We start from the raw sequence: 23,249 nt of genomic DNA on the forward strand, positions 1-23,249 counted from the left end.
TGCATCATACCCGTACAAGGCTCTGAAAGGACTCATTCCATTGGACATATGGTGTGTGGTATTGTAATAATACTCTCCTAAATGCAACCACCTGATCCAAGCCCGCTGTTGTCTTGCCACATAATTACACAAGTACCCCTCAACCCACTTATTAACAATTTCTGTTTGCCCATCAGTTTGAGGGTGATAACTGGTACTGGGTGTCAACTTAGTACCTGTCAGTCTAAACAACTCCTGCCAAAAAGCACTCATAAACTTGCTATCGTTGTCGCTAACTATGTTCTTAGGTAGCCCATGCAATCTAAAGATCTCCTTGAAAAATAGCTCAGCCACCTGTGAAGCCCTGTACTTTGTCGTAATAGCAAAGAAATGTGCGTATTTTGTGAGCCGGTCTACCACAACAAAGATGCTGTCTCTCCCTTGTACCTTGGGTAGGCCTGTGATGAAGTCCATCGAAATGTTCTCCCACTTCCGCTCAGGAATGGGCAAAGGCTGAAGTAACCTAGCTGGATGTGTATGCTCGAACTTATTCTACTGGCAAGTCACGCACTCCTTCACATGCTTCAACACATCATCCTCGAGGTCTTTCCATGAAAACCTCTCTCTAATCTGTCTATAAGTTTTAAAGTAGCCTTGATGGCCTGCTAGGGGTGTATCATGGCAAGATTGTAGTATTTTCTCCTTCAATTTTGATTCTGGTACCAGGTAGATCCTATCCTTGTAGTAAATCACATCATCAACTATATCCTGTACCTGTCACTCCGAATCAATCCATCCATCAACTCACAAGCAAATGTATTCTTGGAGTACTCCACTAGTAAGATGGATTTCCAATCTGCCAAAATCTTATAGAGTGAGCAAGCTGAAGGCCTCCTGGAGAGGGCATTTGCAACAATGTTCTTCTTTCCCTTAACATACTCTATGTCGAAATCATATGCCTGTATCTTGCTAACCCACTTTTGCTGTCTCTCGTTCAAGTCCTTCTGCTCTAAGAAGTATCTGAGACAGTTATGATTTGTCCTCACCACAAATTTCCCCCCAACTAGACACTGTTTGAACTTCGCCAAGGCATGCATAATGGCGAGCATCTCCTTATCATAGATGGAGTATAGTCTCTCAGCTCCCCTCAACTTATGGCTCTCAAAGGTGATATGGTGTCGATTCTGCATCAATACTGCACCAATACCTTCTCTGAAACATCACACTCTAGAATGAAAGGCTGCGTGAAATCAGGAAGTGCCAACACTGGACAACTGCTCATCACCTCCTTGAGCTTATCAAAAGCTCACTACGCCTTTGCTGTTGAACAAAATGCACCCTTCTTGGTCAAATCTATCAAAGGTGCCCCCAACTGTGAGAACCCCTTAACAAAATGCCTGTAGTAACTACACAGTCCGAAGAAGCCCTGGAGCTCTGTAAGTGACCGTGGTGTGGGCCAATCTAGAATAGCCTATATTTTCTCTTGGTGCACTTGGACACCCTCTGCACTGATCACGTGTCCCAAATAAAGAATCTCTCTAAGGCCGAACTCACATTTCGAAGCTTTAGCGTACAAGGACTGCTTCTCCATGATGGTAAGGATCTCATCAAGCTGTTGCAAGTGTTCTTCCCAAGTTTTACTGTATATGAGCAAATCATCAAAGAATACCAAGAGGAACTTACGCAACTATTTGTTGAAGATATGATTCATACAAGACTGGAATGTGGTAGGTGCGTTAGTTAATCCAAATGGCATCACCAAGAATTCGTAGTGCCCATAGTGGCATCGGAAAGCAGTCTTTTGCACATCTTGTTCCCTCACTCTAATCTGATGGTAACCCGATCGAAGATCAATCTTTGAAAAATATACTGCCCCATGTAACTCATCCAATAACTCATCGATCCTGGGTATCGGGTACCTGTTCTTGATTGTTTTCTTATTGAGGGCTCGGTAATCTATACACATTCTCATGGTCCCATCTTTCTTCTTCACCAGGACCACTGAAGAAGCGAAAGGGCTGGAGCTAGGACAAATGTGTCCCATATCAAGCAATTCCTTGATTGCTTTCTTGATCTCATCCTTAAATTTCTTAGGATGGCGATAAGGGGTAGTAATCACTAGCTTGGCCCCTTCTTCCAACTCAATAGTATGCTCGAAGCCTCTGTTCGGTGGCTTCCCTAGGGGTATCTCACCAAAAACCTTGTCATGTTTGCCCAATAGCTCCTTGATGTCAATGTGGACTGGCTGTCCTGAATCTGTAGATTCCTCAGGAGTGATCACACACTCTACTGCCCAAACTATGTCATCGTGCCTGAAAATACTCTTCATACGTCTAGCTGAAACAATCTTAGGTGCTTTAGATGCCATACCTCTAAGCACCACTCTACGCCCATCAGCATCTCTGAACTTGAGTTCCATGGTTTGGAAGTTCCGTGAGTACTTCCCTAATGACTGCAACCATTGAACCCCAAGTATGGCATGGATATCACCCAAGTCAACCACATAGAAATCATTTGTAACTCTGTGGTTGCCCATCATAATAGACAACTATGGAATCCACTGAGTACAAGCTATCTTACGCCCATTAGCCACCATCACACTGAATCCCTCAAAATCCTCTAGAGGAATTTGTCACTTGTTCACCAATGATGCATCAATGAAGTTATGAGTAGCTCCACTGTCAATCAATACTGCTATTTGATGACCTTGTAGGACCCCACGAACTTTGAAAGAGTTGAACTTAGGAGCACTGGAGATAGAAGCAATGATCTCATCATGATTTTCCCCATCTGAACCGTTATTGTCTTCCCTTTGAGGTTCGTCTTCCACAGAACTGCTCTCATCATCTGATATCACGTCAATTAAGTGAGCCTTGCCTTTCCCTAGGCAGCGGTGTCCACTAGACCATTTCTCCTCATTTCTCCTTGCAATGATAGCAAATCCCCTTAAGGTGACACTCTTGTAGGTAATATAATATAGTTTGTAGCTGTAGGGCGATAATTTTCTTGGAACAACTGCGATTTACCCTATCCTATTATTACCATTTTTTGGGGTCTAGCATTATCTGATTTGGCGTGTAAGACAAGGAAGATTAGGCCTGTTGCTAATTGCCAGGAGTACAGGATCATATTTGCTTTCAAATGTGTTGCCATGATTTCAGTCCCCCCTCGCATATTTTTCAAACTTCTAGGATTAGGGTTGAGTCAATGTATTGTCATGTCTGTGTCTAGATTTCCTTTAAGGAACTTCTCTTCTCATCTATCCCTTTGTGTGCGCTTAGGTGGGCATTCAAAATGCAATCTAATGCTTTCATTCATATTAGGTGATTAGGAAAGGGAGGGTAAGCCTATGCATTCCCTTAATGAGAAGGAAGTTGTTTAGAAACCCTAACTCTATGATCAAATGTTCATTAAAGGCACAATACAGGTAGAACAAAGAGATCACAGGCATATTTAGAGAAAATGACAGTGGAAAATATTGAGGACCAAGGCTTAAAGATGATATGTAGGTCGTGAGAACAAGTTGGAAGCAAGATTAGTTGAATTCGATATAGATTGAGTGTTGAAAGGTGCAGAAATGGCAAAGAACATGGTCAAAGGTGGCAAAAACTAAAGTTCAAATTGAATCAACGATCCAAAACACATCTAAACGTCCACGTCATCGAGTTGAATAGTCTTGTCACCTTGGAAATAAGACCTTTTTCACAACCATCATATCTTAAAAGATCCACGCTTGTCATTATGTTGCTTTCCAAAGTTACACTAGGAATAGTCATGGTGAGATAGCGACAAGCTGACACCTGTCCACGGGACCCAACTGGTGGGAACTTCTTTGAGTCATGCATAGTAATTAAAGAACACAATGAGGATCATCGATCTCAGGACTGATCTACAACTGTTGTTTTGCCGCCATGTAAAGTAGCGTGATTGTTAATTATGGTGACAGTCGTCAGATTCTCCAGGCAATGAAATAGTGCCACTTGTCTTGCATGATGTACATAGCTGGAAGGTTTTCCCACATTGCAAATCAAACAAGAGAGGAAGACCTTTTTTGCAACTGTCGGATCTTGAGAAGATCAACGCTTGTCATTATGTCACTTCCAAAAGATGGAAGAAAAATAATCATAGCAACATAACAACGATTCAACACGTGTACATGGGTGGACCGACAGAGAAAGTCATAAAGGGAAATTGCTAGGTTTTATTTGTGATCGTTGGTTTAAGATCGATGGCCAGAATTCAAAATTACTGTAACCGTTGAGATACAAATTATATGGATTTGGCGCCAACAACAGAATATGAAGGAAACAAAGATTTTAATAGGGTTTTTTAGAAGCCGCATGAAGATAAAAAGTCACTAGATGTTCTTAGAGGTGCCATGGGATTAGAATCATTGCTGAGAAAGATGCCACACGTCTATATCGTATTACAGATTAGATATTTTCATGTTTTTTTTTGTTGTGTGACTGTTGCACTACCAAAACTGAAGAATGATGGAAAACTATAAATGCAATTTCTACTGATAATACAAAGGTCGGCAAACTTGATAGTGAATTGGCTCTGTAATTCCATTTATCCTATTTGTTCGTCATGTTTTATTCCCCATTCAATAGATTAGTTCTGCATTGAGAATTGAAGGACAATTACATGTGATTCTGTGATAACCACGTAGATTCCATTTCACTATGGTTTTTACAATATAGGTAATTCCATTTATTTTTTCATATATGGTTTTTCTTTTCCCCTTGTTTGTTCTATGGTATGTTAAAATTAGTTTCATTGGAAATTGAAGATTAAATGTGGGTGAATCTATTAGCAACTTGCTGGATTCCATTTCACCAAAGTCTAATAGCTAAAGCAATTCCATTGTCCCTCATGTGCATCTTTTCTTCCTTTCCTCTTTTGCATTTAGATGATTAATCTGCATTTAGAATAGGAGTAAGGGTCAGAAAATCTCAAGACAATCTACTAGAGTCATTCCATTGGGTGTGATAGGCTGTCCTAATCCATTTTGCCTGAATTGTTTGTCTACAAGCAATTTGGTTAGCCTTTACTACTCTCAGGTTAAGAGCTTATTTTGTCATAAACTTTGATCTAATAAAGACATATTCATTGCACATCATTATAAATCCTAAGGGAGCTGTACCTTATAATTCAGAGGGTAGTGATACAACACATACACTGACCCATTTGTTGGTGACATCCTTTTGTTTCTCCAAAACATTGGGCATTAAAAGAGTCAGGTTGTAAAATCTAACAGGAGAACACTGTTAACCAACAAAATGCCACAATAATATTGCAGCAGTAGTGGATGAAACAATTGAATATATACATATAGATATTGTAAGGGTTTCAGTGTGATAGCTCTATTAGTTACACTAAAAGTACTGATTGTTCTGTTCCAAAATTCCAATCTGTTACCTTGGCATAAGCTTTCTTGCAATCTGATTTGATTAGATATAATGGCCTTGAATTGTGAAAGTTATCAGTTTCAGCATAGATAAGTTTGAATGTTGTTCTATCCTTTGGCATCACTTGCATTTCCTGTTAGTATTTTTCCTTTGCAGTATATATTATTCAAAAATCCAAAGAACAACAGGCTGTTAGAAATAATGTCAGTATACTGATTGGCAATTTCTCAATAGCATTCACTCTTTAAGGGATGGCCTAGCAAAATTTAATCATCCTATGTTTGAGGCATTGGTGGGTTGGAGTTAGTTAATTGCTCATTAATCTGATGGTGGAGTAGTGTTGTTGTTAAGTTGACCTGTGAAGTGTTTGACAAAAATAGAAAATTATTGATTTAATTAAAAATTAGCATTTATCCGATCTATAGTCAGTTTGGGTTTATTACATTGAAGACTTGCAAAAGATTAAAGCAATATGGAATTAGAAAATATATTACAATTTAGTGTACAAATATGGGTACTATGGGCACCATAATGATTAATTTATTTTCTTGTCCTTTTGAATTCAAATTCATTACTATTGTTTGTTTTCCACCCACAATTATGCCATTAATTTATAATTGTCCCATTTTGATTTCTTGTATATTTTATGAGTATCAACTATGGTTGTTACTTTTAGAGGAGTAATTTATATATATTACAAGTTCTTATTCAATAACTGCAGTACATCTCGACTTTTCCTGCCATTTCTAATGTATTTCAATACCATTAGGAAGTTAGTGAATTTGTAATTGTAAAGATGATGACCATGTATTTCTTTTTCATTTATACTTTCAGGCTTTGGGAGGAAATGAGAGGTGGTTTGACCGGTTTTTGGCTCAACATATTGCTGTATTCTACTACTTCATGGCAGCCTTTATGTATGCATTGAGTCCAAGGATGGCATGTATGTAACTTTCACATCTCTCTTTTATTTGACTCAATGCAAATCTTCTTATTCTATTTTTATTCATTATTGTGTATGGCAGTTCATTTTGCTTTTGTGGCTAGCTATTTATAGGAAGATGGTGTAATATCCTGCTGAGATATTTTCATCAGATTTTCGCACAGAATATGTGCGAAATTAAAGCAAACATTTACATACAACCCATTTTCAATTTATCCAACAAATTATATTGGAAATCATACAATAACAGATGAAAATATAGATTTCATAAATGAACATTGCTTTTAAGTATTCAGTAAAGCAATAACAATATATCTAATTGCAGCCAGAAAACTTACAGTCAGATTGGATAATCAGAGATATAAATTTGAAGCACAAGTGAGACACCTAAGTGTAATTTCGAATAATAGACAATAGGGTTTTTTCTGCTACCTCCAAGCTCGAGGGCGTCCATCCTCAAAACTACGGAAAGCCAAAGCTTCCCAGAATTCTCCAAGAGAACTAAATTGAACAAATACCTAGCATAATGAAATAAATCTAACAGTTTTCTTTTGAAGCCCAATGCAATGACTCTTTAGTTTCCCTCTTCCCGACCCTTTGTCTTCTTTCTAATCTTTTTCGTTTTAAAGATACCATTCCCTCTTAATTGGATATTGTGTTCTTTTAATAACAAAGTGACATAATTAAATTTACTTTAATTTAGTAATCACTTTATTAATGAATTATTTAATCTTCAAGCATTAAAATTACTGATCAATCAAACTCTAAAAATCATGTGGGGTAACTCCTTGGAAGGTCTCGAGGTGACGCTTTGAGTCCAACTCTAGAATACCAATATCACCTAGCCCACTACCGACTTACTAAAAATAGAAAGTATTGGGAAATCCTGCTAAATAAACTCCAATTGTCCTGAAACAAGAATTGCCAAGGCTAAATCTCTCTCTAATCCCTGTAAAGTCTTGGTTAGCTCACAAGACTAAGGCATCATGAATTAATGGGATAGAAAGGGGACATTGCAGTCTTGCCTTCCCAAAGATTGCTTGTCCTCTAGCAATTTGCACTTGCTTGCTGAAATCAAATGCCTAGGTCCTATATCCACCTCAAGAATGATCCTCTGGCAATCTGCTGTGCTATACTAGTGTAAACATTCTCAAGCCCGGAGTTGTGAAGCAACTGATCACGAACCAATGCACCAATCAACTAAATACCAGGATTCCAAATCATCTCAAGTGCATAATCAGTTGAGTCAACCTACCATGTGTTGCTATCATGTATGAGAACATTCTTAATCCATCTAGGAACCTCACTCTAGCTGAAATCACATAAACCTCTAATGTCAAATGATGGTGGGAGCTCAACATTATGCCAACCAGTTCACTGAAAAATAACTATCCTTGAGAATGTTCCTCTTGGGTCCCATAAACAAAAGGGCCATCCACCTTTCCAACTATCTATAATGTCCTACTGACCCATACCAATTATAGGTGGAATGTCGAAAATGTCCAATTCCCACAATACCACCTCTCTAACATGTATCTCTAATAGGCGATTGTGCTTTAGAAGCAAACTGGCAACCTTGGAGGACATGGCTTCCTCCTTCATGAATGGATGCGTACCAAAGCTATCTCCCATCTCACACCAATGCATCAGTCAGAACAAGAAGTCCTCACTAGGTGGGCTGAATGGAGAACAAAATGCATCTTACACAATGTAACCATAATGTGATGCACTGACTGACTCCTTTGGGAATCCTGAATCAGCACTAGGATTCTCTAATTGTCTCTCTGTACCAGGATTCACACAATGACAATCATTGTGTGAAACATTCACACCAACAAGCACATTCATTATACCAAGGTCATCAACTGCATACTGAATATAGTCCACCTAAGTGTCATCATCATGCTCGACTTCTGTGACAATAGAGCTACTAAAGGCCCTGGATAAATCATCATGAAAATGTACTTGAGTCCCAGTTGTGTGAAGAGAACGAATCGAGGAAGAATACTCATCAACTTTGTCTTCTTTCCTTATGTATTCCTTGTTTATACTGATAGAAAAGTCTCTATCCAAGGTTGATTTGTAATCAGCATCATGTCATTCTGTTAAATGTGACAAGGCTACCTCTTGGTTGCAATTACAGAGACCATATCAGAGATTGAATCTGGAAATTCATTATTGGTAGTGGGTCCCAGGATCATGACTTGCAGGGACTTGCAGTTCTAAGGGAAGTGGGAGTGGGCAAGGAAACATTAGTAGCAGCGACATCCACTTTACCAGATGAGCCATTTGTTGAGGTGCTTAGCAATGGTACCTTAGTTTTTGATGTGTGTGGAGATGATAGCAAACGTGAAGCTACTAGTCATGAGGTGAGCAATATTAATACATTTTCATTTAATAGTGTAGATTATCGGTCAAAGAGCTTGTATGGGAGTCATGAATTACAGAGACATCATTTGGTTGGGCAACTAAAGATAATCCATTGTTTGATTGCCACGACCATTGAGCATTTCGATGGTGCCCGTTAGATATTTGCCACTTGCGGCTTACTACTATGTAAAATGATCACAGTGATAGTGGCTTTCCCCTTGCAGAGACCCATTCACTCCCAGAAGCTATCGAGATAATGAAACATAATTACTAGTTATTAGCTGAGAGATACTATTTTTTTGAGTGGGGTTGCACTTGTGATGATGTGTTGATGGGAAAGGAAGAGGAGGTAGATGAGCTCACTCATGAGCTTGAGGCGACTATAGAGATATTTCAGAGCACCCAACTTGATCTTCAAGTGTCACAGTCACAGTAAAATTAGATTACTTTGGAGCTGAGCTGAGCACAGTCTTCAATAGCTACAAATATAGTTTAGTTTCCTGCAGTGGCTAAGATGATTTCTGATACTTATGTGGTAGTCTCAGCTGGGATGAGTACTCTACTTGAGAGCAGTAGAGAGCCTTTTAATGCATCTTGTTCTCCTAAGGTTAGTACTATGTGAGATGATGCAGGTTAGATTATGGGTAGCTCGTGTCATCCGGTTGGGAGTATGACTCTCATGTTGATTTTTTCTCCTCCTTTGGAAGCGAAACGGTTACTTCATCTCATGCAGTACATGGTGGTAAATAAGTTGATGTGTCACCATTTCAGAGTGTTGAATTGATGGTTGCAGGAGACTAGGTTAATTTGTAACGTCCCCAAAATAAATAAATAGTCTAATTAAATTAATTATTTGTAATATGTATGGCCCCAAAATTTAATAGTACTGCTGTTGCAGTGAGGAACATTTCATAGTTTTCTTTTTGAGCTTTAGTGTAGTGGAGTTTCGTTACAGTTATGATTTCTTGGAATTTCAGGGAGGGCAGACTGCAATATCCCCATTTTCATGAGCATCAGAGTTTGGGGGATCAGGCTATTATTGTGTCACTCATAGGCTAATTATTTTGGGTAGAAGGTTTGTTCAGGCAGAGCCTTGGTTAATGGAGGTTATTGTCTTCTCCAAAAGTCAATATGTTTCAATTTGGTCTTTGTTTGGCTTAGATTGGACTTCATTTGGACTCAATTTTGTATACTTACTATTTATAGTACGTCTGAGGTTGATAAACATGGGCCCTTTCTATTTTTAGTAACACAGACATGTAGATAGAGGATGTAGTGGATGACTCCCTAGTTTTGACAGATCGTCAAAAGAATGAGTATTTAATGAGATATTAATTTTTTCAATGGCCTTTAATGATGTTTAATTTTTTAAGTGATATTATAAAGCTATAAGTTGACTTTCTAATAAAGTGGGGGCCATGTTGAGGGTGATGAGTAATTAATACTCATTGATTAAAAGTGTCGTTTATTAATAATATATTATAAAGTCAATTCGTTATTATAAAAGAAAATATCAAAATGCAGCTGATGTAAGGACAAGTCTTGCTCCTTAAACCTAGCTGCTTCTAGGATATACTCTAGGCCTCCTCTCTAGCCTTTTAGGCTTTTTGCACTAACCCTAACTTAGGAGGATCACACTACTAAGCCCTTTTTCTTTCAACTTGTCTACAGCAATGTAATACTTAACATCAACCAATCACTACTCCTGGCTCATCTTCATCAAACACCCACACATGGTCACAATCCACTCAACATGGAGGGCTAGGATTGTCCCTAGGGTTTTGAGTCATTCCAATACTCATCCACCAAAGATCCATTGAAATCTCTACGATTACAAGAAATTGCTCCAATTTTGGCCTAGAGGGCTACAAGGAATTAGGCTTCCAAACTCACCTTTTGGCTCTTAACTCAGGAAAAGGCTTAATGAAATGGAAAACTAACTTCATATCCCGATACCCTTTTCGAAGACCTTTAAGATTCACTTGGTCTCACTTCCCCAACTTGTCCGTAATCTCTGTATAGTGGGATGCTGATTTTAAGCCTAAAATCAAGGGTTTTCAAATTTGCTGACAAGATTCATAAGGGTTTGGTCAAATCCTTGTCTGGGCATGTCACCAAGAGGTCTGATTGGGAACAGGGCTTCTCCACTCTCATGTCCTCCCCATCCACTTAGATTGAGGCATTCATTGCACTCAATCCCATTCAATACTATTTCAAACTTTATGATCCCTAACCATGCTCACTTGGCTTGCCTAGAGCATCACTGCAAAATGCCCATACTTGCTTTCTAGGGCCCAAGTTCTTGCATGCTTATAGTACAAGGAGTCACCTCACACATTCCAAAGTACTGTATGGATGCCACAGTGGAAAGGTGTGTTATGACCCCATTTTCACGAACTGTCTGGTTGGGGATAACAACAATGCACAAATCAGAATATTTACAAAAAGGAAATGAAATGGATTCTACAACCTGTCTAATCACACACAAAACTAGTTAACAACATCTACCAACACATGAACAAGGTATAATACAGAATTCAATCCATCCAATACCCTCAAGAAGCAAAAATCCCGTACTTTGGTAAAATTAACACTGAAATATGCTTGCTCATTACACTAAATTCTTCCACAATGCCATCCAACCCTTGTTATAGGTCGAGGGAGGCCTTATATAGGCCCATTACACCTGATCCAACCGCTTAGAGGTGGTTACTCAACCATTTGATCGAAGTTGCACTTTTTGCAATAAAAGTTATGACAACTTTTGCAATTTTGCAAAATTGTAAAGCAATTTTACAACTTTTGTCCTAGGTAGACCAAACTTGGTTCAAACCCCATGAAACTCTACCAAGTGCATAGATATGTCACTTATGACATGAAAACATCATCCCACCCCTTAGTTGACTAATCTAGCCCTCTAGATGCACAATTGCCATCCTTAGCAATAATGACAACAATTTTAACAACACCTAGCAACTGTAGACAACTAGGCAGAAATGTAGATCCAATTAGACCTCCTAATGGCTAAGTCCTACTCTAGGACTCTCTATCCCCCTTTATTTCACTAGGGGCTTGTCTAAGGCCACTAGAAGCCAAAACTCAACTAGGGACCCTAGGTTGTTAGATAGCCTTACCTAGGTGCTCCTGCACCATGCTCCCCACAAAAGCAAATCAAGTCACTCCTGTAGACAAGATGTCATCAACAATTCCCATCTTCTTGAACTTTGTAGCTGCAACCCAAGTTGCCTTTGACTCTGGCTTCTCTTTCCACTTGATGAGGTGTTCCATGTACACCTTGTGCCTAGTAGTCTTCTTGACTCTTGAATCTAGTACCTTCTCTGCCTCTAGCTGCACCTTGGGAGGTAGGACATCAGATGCTACATCCTTGCTGACCTCCTGTATGTTCCCATCTACTTCACTTAGAGGTCCCTTAAATTTGGTTAGGTTTGCCACATTGAAGATTGGTGAGAGGTTCAAGTCACTAGGTAGATCCACCTTATAGGCATTAGCTCCATACTTAGCTAGGATCTTGCAGGGTCCCAATCTCTTCATTTGTAGTTTGGTAGGTACTGCCTTCTACAACCTAGATTTGTTCAAGTGTACCATGACATAGTCACCTACTGCAAATTGAACATCCCTTCTCTTCTTATCCACTTTGGCCTTCAACCTTTGTGTGGATGCTTGTATAGTCTTCTTCACTTGTTTCTGAATCTCCTTCCTGGTTTGAGTCAAGTCTTCAGCTTGACCACTCCCGTATTCCATAGCTCCAAGGTCTCTAAGTTCACATACACCCCTTGGATGCATCCCATAAACAATCTCAAATGGGTTTATACCTGTTGTCTTGTCCACACTATCATTATATGTATATTCTGCTTGAGTAATAATCACATCCCATGTCTAACCATATTCCTTAGGCAGGTTAACAAGTTACCCAACGTCCTATTGACCACCTTAGTTTTGACCATCAGTCTAAGGATGGTAAGCTGATCCAAAAGATAGGTTAGTTCCCAACCTACTCCACATGGTTTTCCATAAATGACTCATAAACTTGACATCCCTATCTAACACAATGCTTATGTATCTACACAATCTCCTTAAAGAACAAATGTGCTACATGGCTAGCATCATGGGTAGTCTTACAAGGTATGAAGTGACACATCTTGCTAAATCTGTCCACCACTATGGATGCTATCATAACCTTGTTTTGTCTTAGGCAACCCCATAATGAAGTCCATGCTAACACACTCCCATGGCCTATTTGGGACTGGTAAAGATTGGTACAAACCTGCATTACTAGCTCCTCCTTTTGCCTTCATGCACACATATCTTGTCACATCCCTTGACAACTTTGGCCAATAGTAGAACCTTTGGACTATTTCTAGGCTCTTGTTGATGCCAAAATGTCCACTTAAGCTTCCATTATGTTTTTCTTGGATAAGGTTCTGCCTCATAGAACCCTTAGGAACTCATAACTGGTTCCCCTTGAACAATAGGCCACTTTGCAAAGTATATTCAGCAAAAGAACTATGAAAGTGATTCTGAAATTTAGAGCATATCTTGTAGGCTTCGGAAAAGTCTTCATCATCCTTGTAGAGGTCCTTGAAACTCTCTATACCAATGCTATGGAGTTGAACTCCTTGAATGGTCAACATCCTCCTACTTAGTGCATCTGCAACCTTATTCATCTGCCCTTTCTTGTGCTTGATGGTGAGTGTGAATGCTTGAAGATATTCCATCCATTTCAAATGTCTTTAGTTTAACTTTTCTTGGGTGTTAATGTAGCTAAGGGCTTGGTTGTCAGTAAATACCACAAACTCCTTGGGTAGAAGGTAATGCTCCATTTCCTAAGAGATTGGACTAGGGCATACAACTCTAAGTCATAGGAAGAATACTTCTTCTTGGCTTCATTTAGCTTCTCAGTGAAGAAGGCTATTGGTCTACCTTATTGACTCTACACACCTCTTACTGTCATCCTACTTGCATCACATTCTAGGGTAAACTAGGCAGTTTTAGGATAGGTCGTGTGGCTACTTGTTCTTTCAACTTTTATAATGCATTTCCTGCTTTAGGAGTCCAGCTAAACTTGGTTTTCACTCCACCCTTAATGGTATCTAGCAGTGGTGCACAAATGCCACTGAATTCCTAATAAATTTCCTATAAAATTGAGCTAACCCATGGAAACTTCTTACCTTTGTTGTTGTGGCAGGTTGTGGCTAGTTTATGATAGCTGCAACCTCGTCTTGGTCCATCTTCAAAGACCCTTTGGATACCACGAATCCTGGGTATACAAGCTCTTGCTTCATAAATTCACACTTATGCAAATTGATTGCTAATTTCTCTTCATGCAACTTTCTTAGCACCATCTGCACATGTTCTAGGTGTTCTTCTCGTCTTGTTAAAGATGAGTATATCATCAAGATATACCACCACAAACCTTCCAGTGTAATCCTTCAACACTTCATTCATAAGTCTCATGAGTGTGCTAGGAGGATATGAGAGTCCAAATGACATCATAAGCTGCTCATACATTATATCTGTGGTTTTAAAAGCTGTCTTCCACTCATCACCTTACTTTACCCTTATCTAATGGTAACCACTTTTTAGGTCCAACTTTTTGAAATATTAAGCTCCTCCAAGACAATTCATCAAGTCTATAATTCTAGGTATGGGAAACCTATACCTTATTGTGATTCTATTGATGGCCCTTGAGTCTGTACAAAGCCTCCTTTTTTTTCCTTTCTTGGATGCCAAAACTACTGGCACTACACAAGGATTGATGCTCTTCTCTATTAGACCCAGATCTAGGAGTTCTTGCAATTGCCTGGCTACCTCTCTATTCTGATCTGGGGTAAGCTTATAGGCTGCCTTATTTGGTAATGAAGCACCAGGTACAAAATCAAGCTGATGACTTATCACTCTCCTAGGAGGTAAAGTTGCAGGTGTCCCATCACTCACAATGTCCTTATACTTTTCAAGCATCTCTTGGATTTCAGTGAGTAAGGGCTCTTGTTTAGTCTTTTCTTCTTCCTTAGGCTTAAGAAGAATGACATATCCTTCACTGCCCTCATGTCTAAGGGCCTTGGTGAACTCCTTCCCACTACCCAACAACACACCATGAGTTTTAGACTATGATTCATCCTCTTCCAACAAGGATTGAATCTTGAAAGTTCTTCCATCTTTCTTGAAAGAGATAGAATTCTCCTTTCCATCATAGACAACACCTCTGTCATATTGCCAAGGTCTGCCTAACAGTAGATGGCTTGCATCCATAGGCAATATGTGACAAAGCAATTTGTCCTTGTAACTTGCAACTGAAAACTCAATCCAAGTTTGCTCATTCACCAACACACTTTGCCTTTTGTTCAACCATGTTACCTTGTATGGGTTAACATGAGGTACCTTTACTAACTTGAGCTTCTCCACTGCTTCCTTTGATGATATGATCTTGTCCATGGAACCTAAATCCACAATCACTTTGCACACCTTGCCCAAAATCTTGCACCTAATTCTGAACAAGGCTCTTCTATGCTTGGGTTCATCCTTGGCTGATTGTCTAAGCAACACTCTCTTGAACATTAAGTTCTCTCCCCTCTTAGACTCAATGTGATCTACCTCAGATACCTTATAACTTATGGTGTCCTCATGAGCATAGGCAACCCTTTTATAACCACTTGAAGAAGTAGGCTTGTCGAGACATCTATAGGCAGGGTGGCCCAATTGACCACAAGTATAACACTTCATACTTGCAAAATATGATTTGCTCCTACCTGTACCTCTTCCTCTATTTGAGCCTCCTTGATTGCCTCTTCCTCTTGAATAACCTCCTCTTGAATAACCTCCTCTTGAAATAGTTTCACTACCTTGCTCTTCTAGTTTAGACTCACCTTGGTTTCTCTAATTATTGCCTTTGCCTTGGTATCCACCTCTATGCCCTCTTTGGTCTCTTCCTCTGCCACTACCTTTGAAGTTTGAATCTCCCTTCTTCCTATTCTTTTCTTCCACCTTAAGTGCCAATTGATGACACTTCTGAATAGTAGTAGGGTTCCATAGGCTTAGCTCCTCTTGGATGCTCCATTTAAGCCCACCCAAGTATCTTGCTACCTTAACAGGTTCCTCTTCTTGGATCTTGGACCTTAGGCATAGTTTTTGAAATTCCTCTGTATAAAGAGGACACATCCAAGTCCTTCTGCTTCAGACCTTGCCTCTTTCTATGCAACTGTACCTATAATCCTCTGGCAGATAACTCTCTCTCACCTTGGTCACCATGGCATTCCAGTTAGCTATAGGCTTCTTACCCATGTTGATTCTTCATCTTGCAAGTATTTCCACCATGTCAATGCTGATCCTCTGAGTCTTGATTTAGCAACCTTCACCTTTTGTGCCTCTGTGACACCTTCACATTCAAAATGTTTCTCCATCCCCTTAATCCACTTCATCACTGTATCAATGTCCATCTTTCCTTTGAACAATGAAATTCCTTCTAGGGATTTTCCTTCTAGTGCTTTGATGGCCTTCAAGAATGACTCTTCATTCAATGGAGGGGCTGGTTCAGGTATGATGTCCTCCTCATTGTTATTTGCCTTTCCTTTTTCACTACTTCCACCTTCATCTTTATTCTTGGCTGCTTCAACAAATTCTTCTAGCTTAGTCTTCATTTATTCTAGGGCTTCTTCAAGGATCTTGTTTTTCTCCTTTTGCTCACCCATCTCTTTGGCTAACTCTGCATTAGTCACCATGTTTGTTTCACCTACTGACTCTTCTGCAGTCTCAAACATCTATCCACAATCCCAAATCTTTTGGGGCTTTGATACCACTTTGATGTAAGGACAAGTCTTGCTCCTTAACCCTAGCTTCTCCTAGGATCTACTCTAGGCCTCTTCTCTAGCCTTTCAGGGTTCTTGGACTAACCCTAACTTAGGAGGATCACACTGCTAAGCCCTTCCTCTTTCAACTTGTCTACACCAATGTAAAACTTAATGTAGTACTACTTTGCATCAAACTTACTAACACCAATTACAATAATTCATCAATCTCCAACATTATTCATCAAATGGAAGCCAAAAACTTTTGAGCTCCATTAGTGGCTCTTGTTGAGGATATATGGCCCTTGTGGGCATAATGAGATTTCAGCCAGCTCTGGATGAGCAGACCAAGCATCCATGTTTAACATGATGCATGGTGAAATTGGGTGGCCCCAGGGCCCCCAAAAGTGAACGCTGAGTCTTCCCTCTATCAAACACCTGATTTTGATCATGTAAAACTTTGAACTTTCCTTATTAGATGCATCACCCTTATGGACAGCACTCAATTGTTTTGCTTCAACAAAGTAGTCTTTTCTGAATGGATAATGCTTGCACGCACAATCTAGGCCATCTTCATACTGTAGATATTGTTTCTCTTGACAAAAGGATTTTGAAGATAACTCAGATTTAGGAAATGTTACTTCTCTCTCATCAAGAACCTGATAAGATAGTACATTACGAAAATTTTCAGAACCAATCTCCAATGAACTCTCCTCATTGTACCTGTCTAATTCCATATCAGCTTCACATGTTTGAAACAACTCCTGCTCATTAAAGCATATCTCATCTTCTGAACACTTGTCCTCACTCATATCTTGAGTTTCATATTCTTCAAAATCATCATCAGGCCTGCTATCTTCATCATGATGCTGATAGATTTGATTGCATAGAAATTCTTCATCAAATAATGGATTTAAGAACACAAAGAACTCAGACATGTCTCTATCTAATTCCTCTTTGAACAATGGATTTGATGGAACTCTTAACTTTTTCAAAAGATTAGAGTTTCCATTTGAGTAATAGGGTTGGAGACTTATCACCCACATCAAACAAGATCATGGAATCATACATTGTAGGTACAAGGGTAGAAGTGTGAGTGATTTCAAAACTTGAGACAGAAGATGTTCATATAAGTAGATGAAGAGGTAATGAGATTTTGATTTTTAAGAACAAATGTATATGCATATATACTATGGAGATGAATAAAGATTTATCCATATTACACACAAAGGCATAATATTTAGTAATGAAGTTCATCGAATAAGGAATGTCTTTTCAGGAAATGAACAATACATAACATAGTCATTAGTATATGCAAGGATGTAACGGAACATCTACTTACAGATTTAAGCATCGAAGTATAAATTCAGTCATCAATTTAGAGAATGATCACATGCCATGGAAGGTTCGCGGAGATGAGTCAGCAATAATATTGATGAAGGGAGCACCATGTAACTGAAATGATGTCCAAAATCAAAGTCACGATGGATAGCAGTACATATAGTTGCAGAGATATAAAATTGAATGCTGATAAATACAAAGTATCTAGGTCTGAAAATATCGATGAAGATGGAAACAATTATAATGCATACTTGCCATTTCTAAAAATGAAAGTATTAAAGATGGAGGACATGTTGCGTTTCTAGAGGGATATACACCCATTTGCACCTGCACAGAATAATTAGATCTTGACCACATACAGGAGGCATCACTTGCGGTCAAGAAAGCATAGAGAAGAACCATTACCATGCAGAGAAAAGATGTGATTTGGCCCTTCTTCAAGATATCATTTCTCAGGTTTAAAGAATGGCAGAGATTATTGTGCATGAGATATTAAAATATTAATCAGATGGTGGACAGAAATGGCTATGGACAATCAATTTAACTCTATGCTCCACGGGGACGCGTCCCCTGCCTCTGTACCCTAGTACCCGTACCGAGTACGAAACGGGGACGCGGGTACGGATTTTGGCCGTACCCTGTGACGTCCCTTTTTGAGAGGAAAGGGGACGGTCCCCGAAACGCCAAAAAAAGTTTCATAGGAAACTTGGGTACGGATTTCCGTACCGGGGATGGTGTTCCCGTCCCTCGCCCGTACCCTTTTGCCCACGCCGTCCCCTATTTTCCAGTCGGCCGCGGGTGAGTTGAAAAGTTAAAAAAACCGGTTTTTAAAAAAAAAATTTTAGTCTTTTCTATTCCGCCTAGGGCCCACATGGATGTTAAGTTGTTAACCCTAATGTGTCTTCTTAAATAGTTAAAGTTGGAGTTCATTGCTCATTTGGAGTTGTTTGCAAGTTGGAAAGAGGAAGAGGAAAACATTGAACATTCAACAACAACAAAAGAGGAGTGTGTTTTGGAGGTGGAAGAGAAAGTTTTGCCTTCATTTCTACTTCATTCCAGGTATGTTTTTTATTTTCTTTTTGTTTGATTCAAACTTCATTGTTGTTTGTTGTCATTTTTCATTTTTTTCAATGACATAGAGAGGGCATGTTAATGGAACATTGAAATATTTTTTTTTTCTATAACTTGCAGCAGTATACTATAAATCATTGTAAAATCCAAAGGCAAAAACATGAGCAGCAGTGAGAGTGAGGGAAGTAGTGATAGCATGGAAGTTGCCATGCAAGAAACTCAAGTGTCACAATTACAAAGACCAAGAAAAAGACCTAGGGCAGCCATTGATGAGCCTAATGTAGATGTCCCTATGGAAGATGCAATGCCTAATCCATTTGAGTGACCTTCCAAAGCCCTAAAACAATATGCCAAAGGCCCATTCTACCCTAAGAAACCTCTCCTACAATTTGCCACAAAAGTAGACAAGAATAAGAAGAAAAATTCGGGGGGTAGTAGGGAATGAGAGTGTCATTTATGTAAGAAGCATTATTTTGGGAGCTACACAAGAGTGTATTGCCATCTTTTATGGATAGGTGAGCAAGGGGTGAAAGGTTGCAAAAAAATTACGGAGGAAGAAAAACTTGAGGCCAATAGGTTGTATGTGCAGGGGGAGTTATTGAAATCCGGGGGTCCTATGAGTAGCACACCCACACCCTCATTGACTCCCACTAGCACTGTTAGTAAAGGGAAGGGAAAGGCCAAGACTAAGAGAGATACCAATGTGGCTGATTTATTTAACATACAAGCAAAAGATAGAGCTGAAGAGTCCATTGGCAGATTTCTTGTTGCTCATGGCATACCATACCATGTTTCTCGTTCCTCATTCTATAAACAAATGTGCAAAGATATTTATGCTGCTGGTCCCTCATTTGTATCACCAGGAGAGACTAAATTACGCACCACTATCCTTGACAAAGAGTACTCAAAAGTAAACATTTTGATGGAGGATATGAGGCAAACATGGATGAGTGATGGATGTTCTATTATCATGGATGGTTGGACCGATATCAAACATCGGCCACTCATCAATCTTATTGTCACTAGTACAGTAGGGGCCTATTTTCTTAGAGCCATTGATTGTTCGGGAAAAAAGAAGGATGCATCCTTCCAATTTCAGATTTTGAAGGATGCTATAAAAGAGGTAGGGATTTCAAATGTTGTGCAAGTAGTCACTGATTCAGCCCGTCTGTGTAAATCAGCTGGATTGATAGTAGAGAGCACTTATAGACACATTTTTTGGACCCCATGTTGTGTACATGCATTGAATAACACCTTGAAGGACTTTGGGAAAATTGATTGGATAAAGACTATGGTGTTTGAGGCTAGAGACGTGCAAATGTTTATTTGCAATCATCACACATCTCTTGCATTATTTAGGACATTTTCCAAAAAAGAATTCCTCAAGCCTGTGGAGACTCGATATGCTAGCTACTTCATTTTGTTGGAGAGGATGCTTGAGGTCCAAGAGGCCTTACAATCCATGGTGGTCAATGCAGAGTGGAATAGATGGCATGAATCAAGCACCCCAGATGGAAGACTTGTCAAACGAAGAATCCTAGATGAAAATTGGTGGACCACAATGAGGTAAGAAACTTAAGAATTGGTGGATATCATAATTGTTATTATTGCTGATTTAATAAAAAAAAATTCTGATTTAAGCACTTGCTGAATTTTTTAACATATTATGTTTCTCACTTGCAATTTTCTTTCATTTGCAGATACATTTGCTCCTTCATTGACCCTATTGTGCAGGTCATTAGATATGCTGATACTGACTCTCCTAGCCTTGGAGAGATTTATGAGACCTTTGATAGCATGCTTGGGCAGATCAAACAAGCTGTTAAAGATAAGTAACCTACTTTGGAGTTCTATGAGGAGCATCTTAAGCCCATTGTAATGAAAAGGTGGAACACTATGAACAACCCACTTCATATGGCAGCCTATGCAGTCAATCCAAAATGGTATGCACCAAGGCCTGGGAGAGTGCCTCCATCTAATGATGAGGAGGTGAGTTTAATTTATTAAACAATTCTGATTTTATAATACATTTTTAAATATTTTATTTTATTTGTAAAGTTTATAAACTCTAAGTTCTCACTTCTTAATTTTTGTTTGTTCAATATAGGTGAAGGAGGGCTTCTTCAAGGCCCTTTCAAAAATGTATAGTGCAGAGGATGCTACAAAAATTCGAGGGCAATGGCTTGACTTTGCCAATCTTCGTGGTCCAACATTTGGTAGACCAGAGGCGAGGACTGATAGAGCTACATTAGCTCAAAAGGACCTGATTGGATGGTGGACATGGCATGGTAGAGATGCACCTGAGCTAAAAGCCCTTGCCACCCGTCTTCTCTCACAGGTTGCGAGTTCCTCTGTTGCAGAGAGGAATTGGTCTAGATATAGCTTCATTCAATCGGTCAAGAGGAACAACCTTACCTCTAGACGATTAGAGAAGCTTGTGGCTGTTCATAGTGTATTGCGACTACAGGAGCAACAGAGTCTTGAGTATCGACAGACTCCAGCACTACGTTGGGATGTTAATCCTGAGGATGCATTGCATATTGATGAGGATAACACACCCCCAGGGCTACTTGGAGTTCCATTGGATGAGGACCCTCTGCCTACCCCTGCCAGTGATTCAGAGGATGAGATTGATGATGATCTTGATTTAGATAGAGATTTAGATTCCTAGAGGACAGCCATATATTTGGCTTTTTGCTTTTCAGATACTCAGATACATTATTGCTTTTGATTATTATGGAGTTGGACATCTCATTTACACTTCTAGTATTTACTTTCATTATGTCATTTTGATTTTCATTTCATGCATGATGATGATAGATTGATACTTGGAGCCTTTGGGCATTTTTGCTAATTGTATGCGATATTCGGATATATCATCATTTCATATTCTCATTTTGATTCTAATCTTAATAGTTTTCAATTTTCATGTATTCTATGGTGAATGGTTTATCAATGTTATGATTTATCATTGTTATGGTATGCATATCAGAAATATTTCTCTAAAGAAGTCTAATTCTCCATATATAGAAAATTTAAAATCCCCTATATTTTATAGCTGTCCCCTGAGGTCCCGTCCCCTAAATTTTGGCTTCGACCCGTACCCGTACCGGAAACACGTTCCCGTCCCCTAAAACGTCCCCGTCCCGAAAACTCCGTGGAGCATAGATTTAACTACATTATATAGCTAATATCATCTCTGAATATGCTCAAAACTTATCGCATCATTTTTGCAATATGTGGGAGTCTATTACCATGTGTTTGATATTGTTGCCTGGGCAGGGAGTTTTGATACTTCCTAGTGTTAATCACTTTCCAGATTATTCATCTAATGTTAGTTTGTATTTTATTGCAGGTCTATGAGGAAGAGAAAAGGATTTGGATATTCAAAAGTAGTGGAAGGCTATGAAACTAATGAAGCATGCCGGTAAGAAATAATATGGCAGAAAACATATGTTCGGGCATCTCGTGGATAAAGTTTTAAGCGAGTAACTACCATATTAATACTCTCAAAAGAATTGAGTATGAGATTTAAGAAGAAACATAGTGATGAAACGTAATCAAATTCTGAAGATGATTGTTATGGCCAAGCATTGAAAATGAATCCCATCCATAGCACCATGGACAAATACATAATGTGTTATTGAACCATATAAAGTATATGCATCATGATCTACCTGCAACTTGGAAAATCGAAGAGCTCCTAAGTTCTCTTTAGTAAAGACAAAATGTTAGGAGATGTCAGAGTTTCGAATGATACGAATGGTGCCATCTTGCGAACTAATAGGAATTACTGCTATCGTGTTCCAAAATCAATACTGAGTCTTCGAAAACCCTGAGCGAGTTAGGAATATGAATGCTCAAGTATATTTGTTCATTTGAACAAACCTTTAAATATTGTTCCTAAAGACAAATAGGCGATGCCACTATTTAGATTTTAGATTATTTTGACAAAGTTGTTTAAATAGTTTTTATTTAGTTATTTGTTAGGAAGAGGTGCGGTGCTTGAGAAAGCAACTGATACCCCTTCAAATCTATAAATATAGATGCAAAAAACAAATATAAGCTACAATATACATTTACAATTCCAAAATTTTTACACAAGTTATCACTGCACACTTGATATATTATTCTATTATCGGTGACGATAATGAAATTTTGAACTGAACTCAAGGATGTTGGATTATTGAATAAATTTATATGTGATTTTGGAGTCAAGTTGCACTGGACAGATCATTCGTAAGGAGTGTCTCTAGTACAATTTTATTTTCGGCATGATTAGTAAGAAATATTTATTTTATTTTATTTGTGTGAAGCTTTAGAGTTAAAATA

General features: G+C 38.9%; 2 protein-coding genes across 4 annotated transcripts in view; both read left to right on the forward strand.

The window, feature by feature from the left end:
- Positions 1-23,249, forward strand: part of IM (Alternative oxidase family protein) — a 158,083-nt gene that overhangs the window by 113,675 nt on the left and 21,159 nt on the right. For both annotated transcript variants that reach the window (XM_089806972.1, XM_089806973.1), the window contains one exon: positions 6,225-6,333. In XM_089806972.1, the coding sequence (XP_089663098.1) occupies positions 6,225-6,333 (109 nt within the window). The remainder of the gene's footprint in view (positions 1-6,224; positions 6,334-23,249) is intronic.
- On the forward strand, positions 19,383-21,818 carry LOC149534976 (uncharacterized). Of its 2 annotated transcripts, XM_089806974.1 has the most exons (3): positions 19,972-20,483; positions 20,618-20,906; positions 21,025-21,818. In XM_089806974.1, exons 2-3 carry the CDS (start codon positions 20,796-20,798, stop codon positions 21,586-21,588), a joined length of 675 nt encoding a protein of 224 aa, XP_089663100.1. In that variant the 5' UTR covers positions 19,972-20,483; positions 20,618-20,795; the 3' UTR covers positions 21,589-21,818. The 2 variants fall into 2 exon arrangements, with proteins under 2 accessions (XP_089663101.1, XP_089663100.1); XM_089806975.1 differs by lacking the exon at positions 21,025-21,818 and having other exon boundaries at positions 19,383-20,483; positions 20,618-20,761.

Source organism: Cupressus sempervirens, chromosome 10 (assembly GCF_028749045.1).
Source record: "Cupressus sempervirens isolate cs-2001-9-10 chromosome 10, ASM2874904v1, whole genome shotgun sequence".
In the NCBI taxonomy this organism is placed as follows: Eukaryota; Viridiplantae; Streptophyta; class Pinopsida; order Cupressales; family Cupressaceae; genus Cupressus; species Cupressus sempervirens.

Coding starts and splice junctions, on each gene's coding strand:
- LOC149534976 (XM_089806975.1), top strand. CDS start 19,534: ATGAGTAGCACACCCACACCCTCATTGACTCCCACTAGCACTGTTAGT. Junction 20,484..20,617: donor AATTGGTGGACCACAATGAG/GTAAGAAACTTA, acceptor TTTCATTTGCAG/ATACATTTGCTCCTTCATTG.